The sequence below is a fragment of the Struthio camelus genome, chromosome 31, assembly GCF_040807025.1.
Source record: "Struthio camelus isolate bStrCam1 chromosome 31, bStrCam1.hap1, whole genome shotgun sequence".
NCBI classification, from domain to species: domain Eukaryota; kingdom Metazoa; phylum Chordata; class Aves; order Struthioniformes; family Struthionidae; genus Struthio; species Struthio camelus.
The window spans coordinates 4,687,099-4,704,514 of record NC_090972.1 but is presented as its reverse complement, the minus strand read 5'-3'; the positions used below and the strand labels follow the sequence as shown (position 1 = coordinate 4,704,514).

Below are 17,416 nucleotides of genomic sequence, written 5' to 3'. Positions count from 1 at the left end.
GGAAAAAAGTTGTGGGTTTTTCAGGAAATCATGAGGAGGAGTGTGGGGCGGCGGTGGAAGGGGGCGGTGGGGGAAGGGTTTAGGTTCGTGGCCTCTCTACAAAGGCGAACGTCACTTTTGGGACCGTGTGCGCAGCATCTGGAGACAAAGTGGAGCTGGAGTTGTTATAAACAATTCCAGATGTGGCGTTTCGGCAGCGAGACGGCCCGCGCGACTCGGCTGGGTGGCCCCTCGGCGAGGCTGGATTGCAGCCTCTTAAATAAGCAGCGGCCTTTGTGCCAGATTGCGAGGCCCGATTCCTTCCACCGCCCCCTCCGGCACGGACAGGCGCCGGGGCGAAATCCCTGGGCCCCGGCGCCGCGGCCGGTGGCCTCCGTTAGAGCCGGCCCCGTCGGCTGCCCTAGGGCCGCAGCGATGCAGGGTCCCGGAGCTGCCTGCAGACCCGGCGGGACCAAAGCCCCTTCCCAGGCGCTTGCTTTCCTAGCGCTGCGGGATGCTCCCGGAGCTGGCGAAAAGGCAGGGAAATCCGGTAGCTCGATCGGTACCTAAAGCGATCGCGTGGTCCATGGTGTCCTTGCACTGGAGCCGTGAGAGCAGCCTGTCCGCATCTAGGGAGCTGCTAATTTGGGGGAAGGAGGGAAGTCTCCTGGTGGGGCAAATTAGCGCTGCTGTGTCCCAGGTAACGCTCTTGGCTCCTGCCCGGGGTCTGCGTACCTGGGTCCACTGGGCAGCTGCCGTGAGCTGAGCTGCAAAGCCCGTTTGCTCTCGGCAGACCTCCTCGGCTGTGAATTTGAGGAAATCACTGTTCCCTCCGTTGCAGGAGCTAACTCTGATCCCTGACCACGTTTCTGGAGGGTGTCTCATGAAAACTGGAGAAGGGGCTTAGCGGAGCACCAGTGTGCTCGCTCACTCTCATCCTTGTCTTCCTTTTTGTCCTCTCTTCCAGGAGAAGGAGAAGAAATACATGTTGCCTTTGGATAATTTGAAAATCAGGGACGTGGAGAAGGGATTTATGTCTAATAAACATGTCTTTGCCATCTTCAACACAGAGCAGAGGTAAGGGCTGTGAGCTCGGAGAAGAGACTGGGTGTCTGATGCGGATATCTCCTGAAATCTTTGGGTAGGGCACCACGCTCAAAACGTTGAATACGTTCTGTGGTTGACCGGCTGATCGTGTTGCCTTGGCCTTGGTCAGCGCTGGTCCGGGCCCAAGCCATGTGTCCAGCTTCCCCTTCCACTTGGTCTTGTGCTGCAAGGCAGAAGCAGCTGTGATCTGATAAAGGAGGATTTCTCTAGAGGAAGCAGCAGCTGCCAATATTTATACACACATTCTGGAGGGATTTCAGGCTTCCTCTGGCTCCCTGGAGGGAGGACTCGTGGTGCTGGAGACCTTGCTTGTGCTCCATCCCATAGACCCGCTGGGGCGGCCATTGGAGGTTCCTGTCTCCACCACAGCTGACAACCAGGCCTCCTGGTTGCCGTCCCCCCTTGTTCTTTACACCCAGCTCTGCTCCTTCTTGCCTAGGAACGTGTACAAAGATCTCCGTCAGATTGAGCTGGCCTGCGACTCCCAAGAAGACGTGGACAGCTGGAAAGCCTCTTTCCTCCGAGCGGGAGTTTACCCAGAGAAAGACCAAGTAAACATTCCCCCTGACTTGTCAGACCCCTCCACGAGCAGGCTGGCTAATGAGTGCAGTCCAAGACCAGCCTGGGGAGAGGCTGCCAGAGAAGCCTCCAGACTTAAAAGTAGCAAGCTCTTGGCTTCAGTTCTCAATTTTTCAGTCCTTGTGTGTTACAGTAGGTTCTCGGTCGCCTGTATCCGTGTGGATGCTGCGGTGGCTTCTCCATATCATGGTGTCCACAGACCTAGATTGGGTGCCCTGGAAAATGCTTTGGTATCACAGAACGTGATGAACTTTAGCATGGCACTAGTTTGTGCTGTCCTACTGATGGATCTAGTAGTTCTTCTCAGCTATGAAATAAACTCAGTTTCAAAAAGCACCTATAGAAATACGTGGAAAGGATGGGGAATAAGTGTGGAGCAGAGGGGTTTCAGGCCACTCTTGCAGAACCAGCCCTAGATGCGAAGCCCCTTGGCCACATCTCCCCTCACCCACCGTCACTAGGAGCAATATGGCTCCAAATGGGTCTGTGAGATCCTGACAGTATCTTGTGCCCTGCTTTCCGTGCGCAGACTGAGAACGAAGATGGCGTCCAAGAGAACACCTTCTCCATGGACCCTCAGCTGGAGCGCCAGGTGGAAACCATCCGCAACCTTGTCGACTCCTACGTCGGCATCATCAACAAGTCCATCCGGGACCTCATGCCAAAGACGATAATGCACCTCATGATAAACAATGTGAGTGGCTGTGCTCGGGGGAGCCTTGGCGTGGCCGCAGCCCATCCAGAGAGACGGGGACTCCTGGGCCCAGGGCATTCAGGGAGCCATTCTCTGGGCAGCGCAGGCTGGGGTGGAGTCCTGAGCCCCCCTGAGTTCAGGGTCGGATCAGCTGCGCCATGTTTGTTGCTGGGCCAGAATGGAGCAATGGGATTTGATGCTCTTTCGATTATTAATTTTCATGTCTTTGCGCTGTAGCTGCTTGGCTGCAGCTTTGCTGAGAAGGCAGTTTGATTCTTGGCCTTTGCTCCAGCCTGGTTCTAGCAATCCAGGGACGCTAAACCATCCCGCAGCTCCTGAGCGGCTGGGGCTTCGCTTGCCTTCCCGAGCTGGGATAAGCGTGTCCTGGCTTCCGCTGCCTCTGCTGCTGTAGGTCCTTTAGCTCCTACTCCCCCAGTTCCCAATCTCGCGGGTTTAGTATCTCGGGGCTGACCTTTACTTGCTGTCGCTTCTCTGCAGACCAAGGATTTCATCCACTCGGAGCTGTTGGCCTACCTATACTCGTCTGCTGACCAGAACAGCCTGATGGAGGAGTCGGCTGACCAGGCGCAGAGGAGGGATGACATGCTGCGAATGTACCATGCCCTGAAAGAGGCCTTGAACATCATCGGAGACATCAGCACCAGCACGGTATCCACGCCGGTCCCCCCGCCCGTGGACGACACGTGGCTGCAGACGAGCAGTGGGCACAGGTACGCCGGGCTGGGACGGGCGCTTGCTGAAGGAATTAGTGGGGCGGGCAGCTCGGATTTGGGCCGATAGGCCTGCCCCGCTCTCGGTGCGGAGAGGGCCTTTTCCTTGGGGCGCTCGGGCCTCTGCGCAGAGGCTGCAAGCCGAGCGCTCCTTGCCCTGACGCGCTTCCTCTCCCCTGCAGCCCCCCGCCTCAGCGCAGACCTGTCTCCGCCGTCCTGCCGCCGGGCCGGCCGCCCGCTGTGAGGGGCCCCACTCCGGGGCCGCCCTTGATCCCCATCCCTGCGGGGGGACCTTCCTCCTTCGCCGCTCCCCCCATCCCCTCGCGCCCAGGACCTCAGAACATCTTCGCTGCTAACAACGACCCCTTCTCAGCCCCTCCTCAGATTCCGTCGCGGCCGGCACGCATCCCCCCCGGCATTCCTCCAGGCGTGCCCAGGTAAGAGACGTCGCGTCGGCGGGCTGCCCCGGTGCCCGGGGAGCTTCTCAGCCCGGTGCCCAGCCCTCCCGAGGAGGCGTGGGCTGGTTTCCTGCTTCCTGCGCTGGGTCCTTGGGCTGCGTGCCGGCCTGAGCTCGCGCCAACGCCACTGCTGCCTCCGTGGGGGGAAACCCCTCAGTTAGAGGGGAGCTGGCAGCTCAGGTTGTCCCAGTGCAGCCGCCCTTCCTGGCTGAAGCAGCGTCTGTGAAGCAGCCCGTATCTGAGGGCTGCAGGTTCCCATCCTCCCAGCAGCGTGGGGCCGGCAGAGGCGTCCCGTCACGTCGAGCAGGCAGGGACGAGGCAGCAGCCCTTGAACGCTGTGCCGGGCAGCGTTGCCTGCAGTGGCCGGGCTGCCCGCGTGCCTGAGAGGGAGCCGCCAGCCCCTTGCCGTCCGGCGTGCCTCCGGGCCGGCTCCCAGAGGAGCCAGGTTCGGAGCCCCCAGGCAGCTCCCTCGTCCCTTGGGGCTGGAGCCCCCCAGGCCCCGACTCGCCTAAGCCGTACAGACGGAGCAGTCCTCGTCGGCTGGCTGCCGGCGCCTCCCGGGACGCGGCAGGTCTGTCGCTCCGGAGGTTAGGGAGCGCTTGTGCCGCTGGCGGGCGGTCTGGGCGGCGATGGAGGTCCCGCTGGGACGCGGAGTCAGCTGGGTTAGCGCAAGGTCGTCTCGGGTAGCGCAAGGGCTCCGTCAGCCCGGCTGGCTGGCTTTGGACCCAGCCCCACTGGTGTCCCCGGTTTCAGCGCAGGGGAACGTTGGGGCTTAGCAGGGAGAACACGACCTGTTCCCAGCTTTGCTCTTCCGAGTCCGTCTGCCCCCCGGAGCGACGCCGCTCTGGAGCGAGCTCCGGGCGCCGGGGGCGGTGAGGCCAAGTGGGGCGCAGCAGAGCTCACCGGCCGGGTGGGGATGCCGCCGAAGCAGCTCGCGCCCACCGCCGCAGCGCTGACCCCGTCCTCCCCCCCGCTCACACCTCTGTTCCCCTTCTCGTTCTCTCTGCAGCAGAAGACCCCCCGCCGCGCCGAACCGGCCGACCATTATCCGACCGGCCGAACCCTCCCTGCTCGATTAACCGCCCAGGGGCTGCTAGCGACTCCCGCGTGCCCGGAGCGGCTGCCCCACGCCTGCCGCTTTCATTTGCCGTTTGGGGGGAGGGAGCAGGGGGGAGGAGGGGAAACCCCGCGTCTAATCTCTTGTTTTTAAAACCATCCTACCTGTGGTCAGTCAGCAGAGCGGTTCTAACCAAGGCCGATCCCCACCAGCACGCCGAGTCCCCTCCTTGGGACGGGCGCAGCACATCCTCGCTTGTAAATACCGATGGCATCAGTTAAGGATGGGCGATGCTCCTCTCCCTCCCTCATCTCCGCTGTGTCCGAGCTAGGAAGTGGGTAGTCGGCATTACGGTGCGAGGGGCTGGCGCGGGACAACCCGTCGGCGCCGGAGGAGCCCCCCAGCACTAGGTGCACTGAGTCCCGCTGTGCCCCATGTATAATAAACCGTGGAGGATTATATTTTTTTGGGTTGAACATTGCACTTTGTCAGAAATCCCCCCTCTCCCCCTTCCTCCAACACGCAAACGCTCAGCGTTCTTGCCTCGGGATCGTCTGAATGTATGAGACGGGGATGGGAGAGCTCTGAGAGGTGGTTGACTCAAAGACTGTCTTCTTTCTTTGGCTGTGTGCAGAATCTCCTAAAGCTGCCGTTGAGGCTGATCGGATTCCTGCCTATACGCTTTCTTCTTCCTTTTCCTCCTCTTCCTCCTCCCCACCAGAATTTTTGTATTAATATAATATATATAAAACATAGTGATTTTTTGTTTTTCTCTCCTGAACCCCTTACCCTAAAGTTGATTGCTAATCTGACCATAGTCTATATTTCAGTTTTTATAGCTTTGAGGAAAATTTATATATGGAAAATGATGGGACTGCAGATAGCGATTTGCTAATAAATCTAATACGCCGCAAGCAGGAGCAGACTGTCCAGGTAGTCCTTTTCTCAAGAGGTGCCCGCTCAGCAGTAAACCTCAGGTATTTCTTCTGCAACACCTGCACTCGCCCCGATCTGTAATTGGTGCTCACCTTAAAGCGGCCAGCTGCGCGTGTACCGAGACGGTGCCTAGAGCAACTGTGAGTAGCGATCGTCAGCAAGAAGTGAAACCCAAAGCCAGGCCGACCCCAAAAAGAGACTGGAGTAAGAGACGTGCAGAGAGGTGGGTCCTGTGACAATAGCGCGTTGGCGTCTGCCGCCTCCTGCTCGCAGGCGGTGGGTAGCTCGGAGGCGTCTCTGTTTAAGGAGGGCAGGCCTGGGCCGCCGGAGGCTGTTTGGGCCTCCGGCATCTCGAGAATCGCAGCTTTTCCAAGCCCAGGGAGGAGGACGCGAGCGTTTAGCGCTGCTGTCCCGGGCAGGGGAGTCCTGTCGCTCTCCGAGCCCGTGCGCAGGACGGCTCCTCGCCGGTGGCCGCCTGTAAGCGTGCGCGAGGTCGCGGAGTCCCGCGGAGGTTTTGCGTCTCGGAGGATGCCCTTAGCGAGGGGGAGCTTTGCTGTTAAAGCCTTGCTGTAGCGCCCGTGCGTTGAGCCAGCCGTGCCTCGGACCCCGCGTCCCCAGCACCTCCCCGCCGCCCCGGCCGCTGCTGCCGTAGACACCGGTGCCTTCCCGGAGGAATTAACGGCGTGCGCTGCCCCGCGGGGCTCTGGCTGGGAGCAGAGCTTGTAAATATTTTTAAAGACTGTGTTAATTGTATTAAAAAAAAGTAGGTTTTTAAAAAGATCAACTCCAGCCCTAGCCTGCCCTTGCTGCCTGTGAGCCGGCAGCTGTGCTGTAGCGGGAGAGGGCTGCAGACCTGCCTTAACTCTTCCCCCTTTCGCGGAGACCTTTCCGTGGTGGCCTGTTCCCTAGCGGAGAGACCCCCAACTGCCTTACCTCGGCCGCCGGCTGCCCCTCCGCCATTCCCAGCGTTAACTCCGGCCGGGAGCGGGGGACGGAGCGGCTGCTGGGGGCCCCGCGACGGCTCTGCCCGGCTTTCGCTCCCGCCCTCCGCTGCGTTGCTCCGAAGTCCGGTCGTGCTGTTCTGCCTTCTGTCCCCTCTCCCTGGTGTTACCTCTCCTGCCGCGGCTTGGGGGCCTCCTCCTCTCTCATCTCGTGTGGCTAAAAGGAAAAAAAAAATCAATACACTTCTCTCCTGTTCCTTCAGTTTGCCAATGTGTAAGTGCCTCCGTTCTGTATCCTATTAATAAACTAAAAAGCAAAAAAAAATAAAGGGAAAAAACTCTTCCGGTGAAAATCTCTGGCACTTTGTGGTGTTTTCTGTCTCATCCCTTCCTTTTCCTCCTGTCTTTTCCTCCAGCATCTGATTGCCAGTGGCTGGGACGAAGGGGCTTGGTGAGGGCTCGAAGCCGTTGGCGCCGGCCGGCCGGGGAGGCAGAGGGAGCCGGGCGCCGCCTCCTTGGCTGCCTCCTTCCAGCTCCGTAAAAGTACGAGCAAAGTTGGGACTTTCGCAGCGGCTCTGGGAGCCCGGCCGCAGAGCGGGTGCCCGGGGTGCGGGCGGACGGCGCGCCGGCATCCGCGCCGCAGGACGCTGCCTGCCGCCCGCCCGGAGCCCCCTGCGCGCGGCTGTCGCCGTCCGAGCCGGCGGCGTCGCTCCAGCCGAGCCTCTTGGCTCAGGGCGCGTCAAAACCCGCCGCTCCGCGTGGTGTCCGTGGGGCGGCGGGTTGGAGCCGGGGCAGGAAGCGCCGCTCGGAGCGGGGCGGCCCCGCGGGGCCCTGGCTGGCCGCCGCCGTCCCGCTGCGCTGGGGCTCTCCGGCGCTGCTCCTGGCGGCTGGTCTTGCTTTGCTGCTGCTGCTGCTGCTGGTCTTGGAGCAGAGCTGGAGTTTTGGTGTATTTGCCACTCGGGCTGCTGCTCGCCCTGAGAGAGCCACGCGCGGCTCCGCTCCCGCTCCCGGCCTCGGCTCAGCCCTGGCCGCTGCAGCTGGGCTCTGTCCGCGGGAGCAGCGCGGCCTGGCCACGCGATGGAGCTGCAGGATGCGCGGCGCCAGCCGCGATGGGCGACACGACTGCGCGAGGAGGGGCCGGGGCCGGCCGAAGCCTCCCGCTCCCCCGCCGGCGCGGGACCCTCCGCGTCCCCGGCGTCGCAGAAGCGTGCAGGGGAGCGTCGCAGGGTGGAGGGAAGCCCGACACAGGGTGTAAAGCTGAAAGAGGTTTAGAGTGTTTTGCTGCCCATACGTGTGACGCGCAGCACGGCGGGCGCTCCTTCGGGAAGGGGCAGCCCTGCTCCAGCGGCCCCACGACGAGCCCGGCGCCGGCCCTGCAGCAGCGCCGCCGCGAACGCCTGCTCGGCCTCCGGGGCCCGCCGGGACGAGCCTCCGTCTGCAAGGAGGAAAGTTGCGGTCGTGACTCTGAGGTGCTGTAATCAGTGGCTAATTGGAGGATGCTAGCGAGGGAGCTGATGAAAGGTGGTTGCATTCCTAGCTGAGGGGGAGAGGGCTGGAATAATCGCATCCGGGAGGGAGCATCGTCCCTAGCGATTTTGGTGAGCGAGGCCTCGCAGGATTCCCCCCCGGGTGCTGTTTGAAGCTCTCTGGGAGGACGGGAGCTGCCTGCCAGGAGGCGACACGGCGCAGGGCTCCGGCTCCCCGAGGCTCGCCCCGTTCCCGCACCGGGCGCGCACGCCGGTGCTGCGGCCGTGGGACCCTCCTCGCCTCCCCGCCACCGGGGTAGCTCAGACAGCCACAAACACCTTTTTGTTTTGTTTTGTTTTTTTCCCCCCTCCTCTTTCTTTCTTGCGACCAGGCGCCCAGCTCCCTCGGCTCCCTCCCGGCCGTTCTGACCAGCCGCCTCCTGCCAGTGCTGCCGCCAGCCCCCGACCCGCTCGCGCCCTCCTGAGCGGCTCTGCCCGGCCGTAGCTCCGTCAAGCCAAGATCCGGCTGGAGACGCCTCCGCCAGCTGCCCCGCGCAGCCCAGAGACGGGACACGGCCTCAGCTCTCGAGCCGGGCACGAAGAACGAGGCACCGGGCGTGCGCGAGGGTTCCCGGCACTGGGATATTTTGATCCTGCGTGAAAGCATCCTCCCCATCGGCTCCCACGGCAGCAGGGAGCCCGGCGAGCCGGACTTGGCTTTCCTTGGGCTGAATGCTTTTGCTGGGCGCTTTTTACCTCCATCGCTGTGCGTATGCCAGGATCTGACAGACAAGTAACCCGCTCCCTTAGCGTGGGCCAGGCTCCAGCTCACCTCGCCTTGCCCCACCTGCAAAGTTGCGGGCGACTCTGCACTGACCGAAGGGATTCCCCCTTCCCTTCCGCGGGCAGCTTGCGCGGGGCCCGAGCGGCATCTTCCAGGGAAGCGGCGGGGGCCGAAACACATAAAACACCTCCGAGGGTCACCCTGCGTTTGGAGTATTTCTTCCCCATGTTTTCCTCCTCCCCAACCCAGGTGCCTGCCCTCGTTCAGGGACACTAGGAACATTTGCTCCCCGAGTGCTATTTCTGAGCACGTTTAAGGCTCGATTTGCTCCGTGCCCAGTGCCACGTTCTCGCTTTTGTTCAGCTGTTTTCTGTGGGGAAAAACCCCTCGTGCGCTCATCCTGACTCGGCCTTTGCGAAGGGCGCTCCCGTATCCCTCCCTCCCTCCGAGACGGACCAGCCGTAGCGGGCAGCTCTCTGCTAAGCGGCGCAGGATGGAGAACCCCCTCCGGTGCCCTTTCCCCTCTGAGATTTGCTGCCCAGGCCCTTCCTCCTCTAGACTGAGGTGACTCAGAGGGCAACGGCTGCAGTTTGCACAGCCCCGGGCTAGGACTAGGACTATAACCTAACTCGGGTTCACGGTGACTCATCGCCTTTGATGCCCAGAATAGATTTCTTCCTATAAGGCTTAGTCATGCGCAGGTGATGGATGGCTCCACCGGGATTAAACACATCCAGGTCAGCGCTGCCCACGCACAGGCGCGGCGAGCCGGGACCGGGAGCCCGGCGGGTAGGAGAGGGCCCCGGCCTCCCGGGCAGCCGCTCCTGGATGTGCTGCTCGAAGCTGGCCCGCGATGGGACGCGTGCCCCCGGAGAGGAGGCCGGGAGGAAGCACAGCCCCGGGCGCCGCATCTGTCCACACGGGGCTCGAGTGGTGGAAGGCACGTTTAGGGGGACAGGAGACACGTGGCACCTCGTGGGGTGGGAACTGCGGAGGAGGTGGCAAAGACTCCCTAAACGCTGCGAGCCAGAAGCCTCCGGAGCAGCGGGATCCTGCAGGGAAGATCCTGACACACTGGGGCTGGAGCCGGGCTGCTCCCTCCCGAGGGGAGCAAGACGCTGCGCGGAGCGGTCCGGGTAGGTCCCGGCCCGGCGAAGGGGAGCAGCCACGGGAATTAGCCCCGTTCGAGTTACGTCCGGCCCGAGGAAGAGCCGGCCGAGAGCAGGGCTTTCCGGGCACGCTCCCGCAGGGAGAGCGGGCGCCGGCGCCGCGTGGGGCCCCTGCACTCGGAGCGCCGGTCCCCGGAGGCGGAGGAAGAGAGCGGGACGCTCCGGGGACAGCGCAGAGGAGGCACGAGGGGAGGTACAGGGACCTGGACCGACCTCGGCCCGATTTCACCCAGCGCCACCTCCCTCCCTCCCTCCCCTCCCGGGCCCCGTCGGTTCGCTACGGCTCCAAAGCACCGATGCCATCGGGGGTAGAAAGCCGGCCTGTTTTAATCCCCCCGCGGCCAAGGCAGCGGGGGAGAAGCAGCAGCTGGAGATCGAGTCAGTGGAGCGGGCGGAGGGGCGTGCGATCCTCCGCCAGCAGCACCCGGCTCCGAACCGTCCCCGCGGGGAGCAGAGTCCCGTCCCCGCCGCCTTCTACGTCCGCACCTGCCTCTTGTCCTCGAAGAGGCTCTTCAGCATGTACACCTGGAGGAAGGCCACCACCACCAGCACGCCCAGGTTCACCGCCGACCAGAAGTTGACCCGGCCCAGGTTGCTCTCCTGCAGGTTGCGGTCCCTGGCTTCGAAGGCTCGCAGCAGCGTCTGCATCTGGATGCTCCGCTCCAGGCGGCTCTTCATGGTCTCGATGGATTCCTGCGCGCAGGGAAACGCCAGAGCCGGCGGCTGGGACCAGTCGGATGCACCAACTGGGCCAAGCCCTGCCGGGACTCCCGCCTGCCTCCCCCCGCAGCCCCCGGCGCGCACCTTAATGTCCTCGATCTTGATATCGAGCATGTCTTCGGGCTCCACCGCCTCCATCCAGTTGTCCGCGTCGTCGTCGTCCTGGGCGCTGTCGAAGATGAGCTCGAAGAACACCAGCTTCTCCGAGATGGTGCTGAAGGAGTTGTCGAAGCAGAGCTTGTAGTCGCCGGCCTCCGTGGGCTCCACGCTGGGGAGAGGAGAGCGCGCGGGTGAGCGCGGCGGGCCGGGCGGCGGCGGCGGGGGGCGAGCGGGGCCGGACTCACGTGTGCACCCCGTCCGATTTCCGGTACTCGCTGACCAGCAGCAGCCCCGAGGGGCTCTCCAGGGAGAAGTCGACGTCCAGCCCGGCTCCGCCGATCACCTGGGGCGCGACGCAGCCGTGAGCGGCACCGCCCCCCCCGCGCCACCTCCCCCTGCCCCCAAATCCTCCTGATTCCACCCCAAAATCCTCCCAGCACCAACCATCCCCCAAGCCCTCCCAGTTCTCCCCAAATCCTGACACCCCCCTCAAATCCCACCGGTACCAGCCAACCCCCCCCAAATCCTCATCCCCCCCCCCAATCCTCCTGCTTCTTCTCCAAATCCTGCCAACACCAACCACCCCCGAATCTTCCCGGTTCTCCCCCAAATCCTCCCGATACCAACCACCCCCCCCAAGTCCTCCCGGTAAACCCTGCTCCCCCCAACTGGCCCCCCCCAGCCCCCCACCGGTACCAGCTCTGCCCCCTCAGTACCGGCCCCTCCGGTACCGGCTTCCTCCGCCCGGTACTGGCCCTCCCCGGTACCAGCTTCTTCCACCCGGTACCGGCCCCCTCGGCCCCGCCCCCCCCGGTACCGGTCTCCTCTCCCCGGTACCGGCCCCCCTCAGCCCCGCCCCCCCGGTACCGGTCTCCTCTCCCCGGTACCGGCCCCCCTCGGCCCCGCCCCCCCCGGTACCGGTCTCCTCTCCCCGGTACCGGCCCCCCTCGGCCCCGCCCCCCCCGGTACCGGTCTCCTCTCCCCGGTACCGGCCCCCCTCGGCCCCGCCCCCCCGGTACCGGTCTCCTCTCGGCCCCGCCCCCCCGGTACCGGCCTTCCCCCCCCCCCCCCCCCCGCCCGGGGCCAGCCCGGCCCCACCTGGTACTCGGCCTCCATGGAGGCGTTGCCGGGCGCGCCCTGGTAGAAGCACTCCCGCCGCCCCGCCGGCAGCACGAAGGTCACCTCGGCGTCGGGCGGCGGCGGCGGGGCGGCGCGCGGCCCGGCCCAGGGCGCCAGCGCCAGCAGCCACAGCCAGCGCGCCGCCATGTTCCGCCCGCGCTGCGCCTTTAAGGCCGGCCCCGCCCCCCACGGCGGGACGTGGCGCCCAGGGCCCCGGCCGCGCGGGCTGCCCGCCGCGGCCGCCTGAGGCGGGAGCGGCCTCGCGCCCCGGCCCCCGCCCGGCGGCTCCTCAGGCAGCGCCGCGGCCGCCCGCGCCGCCGGGGTCCTCAAGGGAGCCGGAGGGCGCCGTCCCATTGGGCGCCCGTTTGGCCCGCCTCCTCCGGCATCCCCGTAGTTCATTGGCTGCCCTTGCTCTTCCCCCCGCCCACGCGCGCCGCACCCTGACTTCTCATTGGTCGACGCGCAGCAGAGCCCGCCCTCCGGCCTTGGCTAGCGTCAAATCAGCGCCCCCGAGGAGAGCCAAAGTCCCACAATGCACTGGGGCGGGGTCAGGGGTCAGGTCGGGGCAGATGGGGGGTTGTGGGGCAGGTCAGGAGCCCCCAGGGCGGGTCTGAGGGGGCCAAGGTGGCCAATGAGAGCCCCCAAGGTGGGTCTGGGGGGTTGTGGGGCAGGTCAGGAGCCCCCAGGGCAGGTCTGGGGGGTTGTGGGGTGGGTCATGAGCCCCCAGGGCAGGTCTGGGGGGTTGTGGGGTGGGTCATGAGCCCCCCAGGGCAGGTCTGGGGGGTTGTGGGGCAGGTGGCAGCCCCCAGGGCAGGTCTGGGGGGTTGTGGGGCAGGTCAGGAGCCCCCAGGGCAGGTCTGAGGGGGCCAAGGTGGCCAATGAGAGCCCCCAAGGTGGGTCTGGGGGGTTGTGGGGCAGGTGGGAGCCCCCAGGGCAGGTCTGGGGGGGCCAAGGTGGCCAATGAGAGCCCCCAAGGTGGGTCTGGGGGGTTGTGGGGCAGGTCGGGAGCCCCCAAAGTGGGTCTGGGGGGCTGTGGGGCAGGTCAGGAGCCCCCAGGGCAGGTCTGGGGGTTTGTGGGGCAGGTCAGGAGCCCCCAGGGCAGGTCTGAGGGGGTCAAGGTGGCCAATGAGAGCCTCCAGGGCAGGTCTGGGGGGTTGTGGGGCGGGTGGGAGCCCCCAGGGCAGGTCTGGGGGGTTGTGGGGCAGGTCAGGAGCCCCCAGGGCAGGTCTGAGGGGGCTGAGGGGCAGCTTGGGAGTCCCTAGGGTGGGTCTAGGGGGTCGGGGGGAGCAATGAGAGCCCCCAGAGTGGATCTAGGGGGTTGTGGGGCAGGTCAGGAGCCCCCAGGGCAGGTCTGGGGGGGCCGAGGGGCAGGTCAGGAGCCCCTGGAGCAGGTCTAGGGGGTCAGGGGGGGCAACGAGAGCCCCCAGGGCGGGTCTAGGAGGTTATGGGGCAGGTTGAAAGCCTCGGGGACAGGTCTAGGGATCAGGGGGTAGTTTGAGAGCACCAGGGGCAGGTCTAGGGGGTCGGGGGGCAGGTTGGGAGCCCCCAGGGACAGGTTTAGGGAGTCAGTGGGCAGCTTGGGAGCCTTCAGGGGCAGGTCTAGGGGCAGGTTGGGGGGCCCCAGGGGCAGGTTTCGGGGGGTAGGGGGCACTTTGAGGGGCCAGGGAGGCAGATTCGGAGACGAGGACGTGGTTTGGCGTCTCCGCCTGCCGGGTCTCCTGCGCGGTCCCCGTTGACTCGGCGGCGGTGCCCCGACGCGCGGCACCGGCCTGCCGGCGCGGCGGCGGCGTCCTCCCGGCCGGCGACTGGTGAACCCGCCCTCGCGCCGTGTCGGCACCGGCAGCCCGGGTGAGGTGTGTCCCCCCCCCCGTCCAGCGAGTCACGGGCTTATTCATCGTTTCCTGCCCTGGGCTGTTGCATAAGCGTTGCTTTGTTCCACCTCGGAGGCAGCTGCATTTCATTAGCGGGTGAAGTGATTTCTTTAGAGGTTGGGAAAGCGTTTGGGAATAAAAAATGCCAGAGAGAAATGTACGAGTTTTCCAGCCTGTGCTCACGCGGGCAGAGCTGCCGGGAGATTTGCGTGTGCATTACTTTCTTCGTTATGCAGGTGTTGGCTTGGAGCAGCTCTTGAATATACCCGGCGCCTAACTCGCCTTTTGCTTATGATAATTCAGAAACGACCCCAGTGGATCATGTCCAGCATCAGAGGAGTCTCTCATGCCCAGAGCGTGGCATGCAATTCCCGTTATTTTGGGTATCGTGGCTGGAAAACGCCTCTTTTTGCAATGGGAATAATGAAACAATCTGTACTTGGGCACCTTCTGTCATTTCCTTCCTGGGTGATGAAACTTCATCTTAAGCAAAAAGCTGCTTCTTCTTTTTGCTGAGAGCTGGTGCGCGTCTGGGTCTCGTTTGCAGGGCCGTCTGTGTTCCAGACCCGGTCGGAGGACGATGATCGTGATGAAGTTTCTCCTCCTCGCGGCCGGTATGTTTTCCCTTTCTCGAATTCCACGCGACCGGAGGTGTCCGCTCAGCCTCCTCTTTCTCCCCCAGGAGCCGTGGCGGCCCGCGACCTCTCTCCGGCTCCGCTCGGCCTGCTCTCCGGAGAAGAAGGGGGTCCCGTTCGGATCAGCTGCTTCGCCCCGAGGCTGTACGCCGGCAGCACGTTTGAGCTCTTCGGCGTGGGCGCGAGCCGCCCGGTGCAGAGCGTCTCCGCTGAGCCGAGCCAGTACAAAGTCGACTTCATCCTGGACGGGGCGGCCCTGGGCTCCCGGTGCTACCGGTGCCGGTACAGGAGCTACAACGGAAGCGCCTGGCAGAGCTCCCACTTCAGCGCGGAGGTCATGGTGAACGGTGCGGGACGCACGCGGCGGGACGCGGCCGGGACGCGCGGGGACCCGCGGAGGCGCCAGCCCTGCCCCAAAGCCTCCGGCCGCAGTCGAGCCGGCAGCTTCGGCCCGTCGGCCGAGGGGCGCCGGGCTGCTGGGTGCCCCGGGCCGGTGCGAGGGGCCGCGGCGGGGAGCAGCTCCTGCCTTCGGGATGGGGGCAGCGCGCGGGACGCCGCGCCTGATCCCCGCGTCTGTTCCCAGCCTCGGCTGACTCGGGCTGCGATGCCCCGGCCACCTCGGCCAGCCCAGCCCAGCCGACGCCGATGACCGTGCAGCAAGGTAACGGCTGGGGGGCCGCCCCGCTCCGCGGGCGCGATGTCCCCCGGGCCCTGCGGCAGGTCAGGACCCCCGCAGGCAGCCGGGCGACAGCTGCGTTTCCCCTCATTTTCCAGCTCGCTCCTGGATCCTCCCAGTCGCCCTGAGCGTGGCCGGCCTCGTGCTGCTGGTGGCGGTGCTGGCGGCGGTGGCCCAGCGAGGTGCGTGGAGGGGCGGACGCTGCCTCTCCTCTTTCTCTCCCGGCCCAGCCCGGCGGTGTCACGCGGCAGCGGATCCCAGCTCCGCAGACAGGGATTTGCACCTGCGTCACTCACCTGCGTCCTCCCTGCCGGGGGCTGGAGCGCGGTTAGACGCTGCCTCGCGCGCTAAGGGGGATCTCTTGCCTCGCTCCCCCTTGCTCAGGGCAAGCCAGAGGTGGCAGAACTCACCCAGGGAGATCGCTAATTTGGGGAGAACTGAACGGAGACGCCACCAGTCGGGTTTAATTCACCCGCGTGGCTCCCGCGTCGCCCCAGGCTTTACCGGACAGGGCAGGGCTGTGCCTGCTGCGTCCTGCAGCAAAGCCTTGGCTTTACCACGGCAACGCCGCAAACGTCTGTTTTCTTTCTTACCAGTCAAGGCCAGAAGACAGCAGACAAAGAGGTGAGAGAGGCACAAGCTGGTGCGTCCGGGGGAAACAGCCCCGAGGATCGAAAGTCACCCGGGACCCTCGGTCCCGCGGACAGGCGTCCCTTCCCGAGCGGGCGAGAGCGGCAGCGCGGCAGACGGTTTCGCTTCGCCGGGGTGTCACTGGCTTTGTTTTGCAGGGACCAGGCGTCGTGCTGGACGGAAACGCGATACCCCACGACAGGTGAGGCCCGAGGGAGCCGGAGGGGTCTCGTGGTGCGGCCGGGGCCGAGCAGGGTCCGCGGCGGGGAAATGCCCCGACTCCGCACCCTGCAAACGCTCCCGTCCCTTTTCCTCGCAGAGCTTTCCTATGAAAACTGCGCGTTCGCCACCATCTCCCTGGTGAGTTGCTGCCGGAGACCGGGTGAGAGGAGGGCTGGCGCGGGACGCGGCCGGCTCGCCAGCGGCCGCAGGGCTGGGGGGCGTTTCCCAGGCCTGGCCTGGGGTTCGGCACGAGTCGGGATGTAGCCGCCGGCCGGCGGAGGGGCTGCGGTGCTCCGCTCATTCCCGCCTGCCTCCCTTGCCCCCGCGCCGTCCCCGGAAGCAGAACGGACACTGGGGAGCCGAGAGCGGCCGCGCCACCACCCCGTCCCCGGAGCCCCCGGAGAAGGGACCCACCCGCGCTTCCTCCCCGGAGACGCCCCACTTCAGCACCTTCAAGGCTTTAGAGTGACCCCAGCGATCCCCGGACGCGCCGGCGCCGTGCCTGAGCGCGCCGCCGTCACCCCGGGACTCCCAGCAGCTCCGGGGCGCCCGGCTCAGTCCAGCCTTTCCCGGGAAGCCGCGCAGGGAGGACGGAGCGCGGCCGTCGGAGGAGGCCCGGCGGCACCCCTGCAGCTCCGCGGAGCAGGGCCGGGTGGAGGGCGCGTGGCGGCGTGCACGAGGGGCTTTCCCGGCCGCGAGCCCCGGAAGGGAGCGGGACGGGAGAGGATGCTCGGAGAAGGACGGACGGTGCCCGCGAACTGCGTTTGGGTGAAAGAACGAGGACGAACGATGCAAAGCGACGGCTCTCCGGGGCGAGCCGCCTCCCCGCTCCCTCCTCCTCCTCTCCGGCTGTCTGCTCTCACCTTCGCTTGGTTTTGTTGGGTTTTTTAAGGAAAAGCGCGTGGTTTAGCGCGAGACGGGTGCCAGGGCTGCCGGGCCCCGTCCCGCTTCGCGCCGCCTCCCCGTCTCCCCTCGGTGCCCGTGGCGCGAGCCAGACGGCGGCGCCTCCCCCGCGGGGAGCTCGGAGGCCGGGGAGCGTCTCTGGCGTCAATAAAGGGCGTGTGCCGCGCGGTGACGGTGCGTGGGGTGACGAGGGGCGGCGCGTCCCCGGCGGGCCGGCGGCGGAGGCGGCCGAGCCTCCTTTCCCCCTCTCCGGCCGGCCGGGAGCCGAGGCGGCGGCTGCGGGGAGGGGAGCGCGCGCGGCGCAGAGCCTGATGCGGCGCCCGGTGCCTGCGCCTTGCCCGCTTGCCCCCCGTTACCCAGTCCCGGTGCCCTGTTTCCGTGCCTTGCCCGGTCCCCGGTGCTGGTGCCGGTGCTTTGCCCGGTGCCGGTGCATCGCTCGGTTCCCGAGCATCGCCCCGTGGCGGTGCCGGTGCCGGCGCATTTCCCAGCGCAGTGCCCGGTGCGTTACCTGGTGCCCGAGGCCTGGTGCGTTGCCAAGTGCCTGATGCAGTGCCCGGTGTCCAGTGCATTGCCCGATACCCCGTGCATTGCCCAGTGCGTTGCCCGGTGCATTGGCTGACGCTTGGTGCATTACCCGGTG

General features: G+C 65.6%; 3 protein-coding genes across 14 annotated transcripts in view; 2 read left to right on the top strand and 1 right to left on the bottom strand.

Moving 5' to 3' along the window:
• Positions 1–8,930, top strand: part of DNM2 (dynamin 2) — a 43,211-nt gene extending 34,281 nt beyond the window's left edge. For 4 of the 6 annotated variants that reach the window (XM_068922900.1, XM_068922901.1, XM_068922899.1 and 1 more), the window contains 6 exons: positions 947–1,056; positions 1,526–1,637; positions 2,195–2,359; positions 2,858–3,090; positions 3,273–3,527; positions 4,558–5,525. In XM_068922900.1, the coding sequence (XP_068779001.1) occupies positions 947–1,056; positions 1,526–1,637; positions 2,195–2,359; positions 2,858–3,090; positions 3,273–3,527; positions 4,558–4,627 (945 nt within the window). In that variant the 3' untranslated portion in view covers positions 4,628–5,525. Of the gene's footprint in view, positions 1–946; positions 1,057–1,525; positions 1,638–2,194; positions 2,360–2,857; positions 3,091–3,272; positions 3,528–4,557; positions 5,526–8,340 lie in introns of those variants that run through there. The other 2 variants (XM_068922903.1, XM_068922902.1) reach the window with 1 other exon arrangement.
• A 1,268-nt stretch (positions 8,931–10,198) lies between these two features.
• TMED1 (transmembrane p24 trafficking protein 1) lies at positions 10,199–12,040 on the bottom strand. Its single transcript, XM_068922929.1, has 4 exons — positions 11,819–12,040; positions 10,966–11,063; positions 10,706–10,889; positions 10,199–10,594 (listed from the first exon to the last, which is right to left on the bottom strand). The coding sequence occupies exons 1-4, from the start codon at positions 11,984–11,986 to the stop codon at positions 10,376–10,378; spliced, it is 669 nt and encodes a 222-aa protein (XP_068779030.1). The 5' UTR covers positions 11,987–12,040; the 3' UTR covers positions 10,199–10,375.
• A 361-nt stretch (positions 12,041–12,401) lies between these two features.
• On the top strand, positions 12,402–16,948 carry C31H19orf38 (chromosome 31 C19orf38 homolog). Of its 7 annotated transcripts, XM_068922863.1 has the most exons (10): positions 13,129–13,692; positions 14,014–14,093; positions 14,258–14,324; positions 14,393–14,692; positions 14,929–15,006; positions 15,120–15,203; positions 15,618–15,645; positions 15,810–15,853; positions 15,971–16,011; positions 16,217–16,948. In XM_068922863.1, exons 2-10 carry the CDS (start codon positions 14,073–14,075, stop codon positions 16,340–16,342), a joined length of 789 nt encoding a protein of 262 aa, XP_068778964.1. In that variant the 5' UTR covers positions 13,129–13,692; positions 14,014–14,072; the 3' UTR covers positions 16,343–16,948. The 7 variants fall into 7 exon arrangements, with proteins under 7 accessions (XP_068778970.1, XP_068778963.1, XP_068778966.1 ...); XM_068922862.1 differs by lacking the exons at positions 13,129–13,692; positions 14,014–14,093 and adding an exon at positions 12,424–12,485; XM_068922865.1 differs by lacking the exons at positions 13,129–13,692; positions 14,014–14,093 and adding an exon at positions 12,703–12,732.
• The last annotated feature ends 468 nt before the right edge of the window (positions 16,949–17,416 follow it).

What these genes read in the sequence shown, in the direction of transcription:
- TMED1 (XM_068922929.1), bottom strand. Translation starts at nt 11,986, where the DNA reads ATGGCGGCGCGCTGGCTGTGGCTGCTGGCGCTGGCGCCCTGGGCCGGG. An exon ending in AAATCGGACGGGGTGCACAC is followed by an intron (nt 10,890 to 10,965) that starts GTGAGTCCGGCC and finishes TCCTCTCCCCAG; the next exon opens with CGTGGAGCCCACGGAGGCCG. An exon ending in TCAAGATCGAGGACATTAAG is followed by an intron (nt 10,595 to 10,705) that starts GTGCGCGCCGGG and finishes CCCTGCGCGCAG; the next exon opens with GAATCCATCGAGACCATGAA.
- C31H19orf38 (XM_068922863.1), top strand. Translation starts at nt 14,073, where the DNA reads ATGCAATTCCCGTTATTTTGG. An exon ending in GCCGATGACCGTGCAGCAAG is followed by an intron (nt 15,007 to 15,119) that starts GTAACGGCTGGG and finishes CTCATTTTCCAG; the next exon opens with CTCGCTCCTGGATCCTCCCA. An exon ending in GGCGGCGGTGGCCCAGCGAG is followed by an intron (nt 15,204 to 15,617) that starts GTGCGTGGAGGG and finishes CTTTCTTACCAG; the next exon opens with TCAAGGCCAGAAGACAGCAG.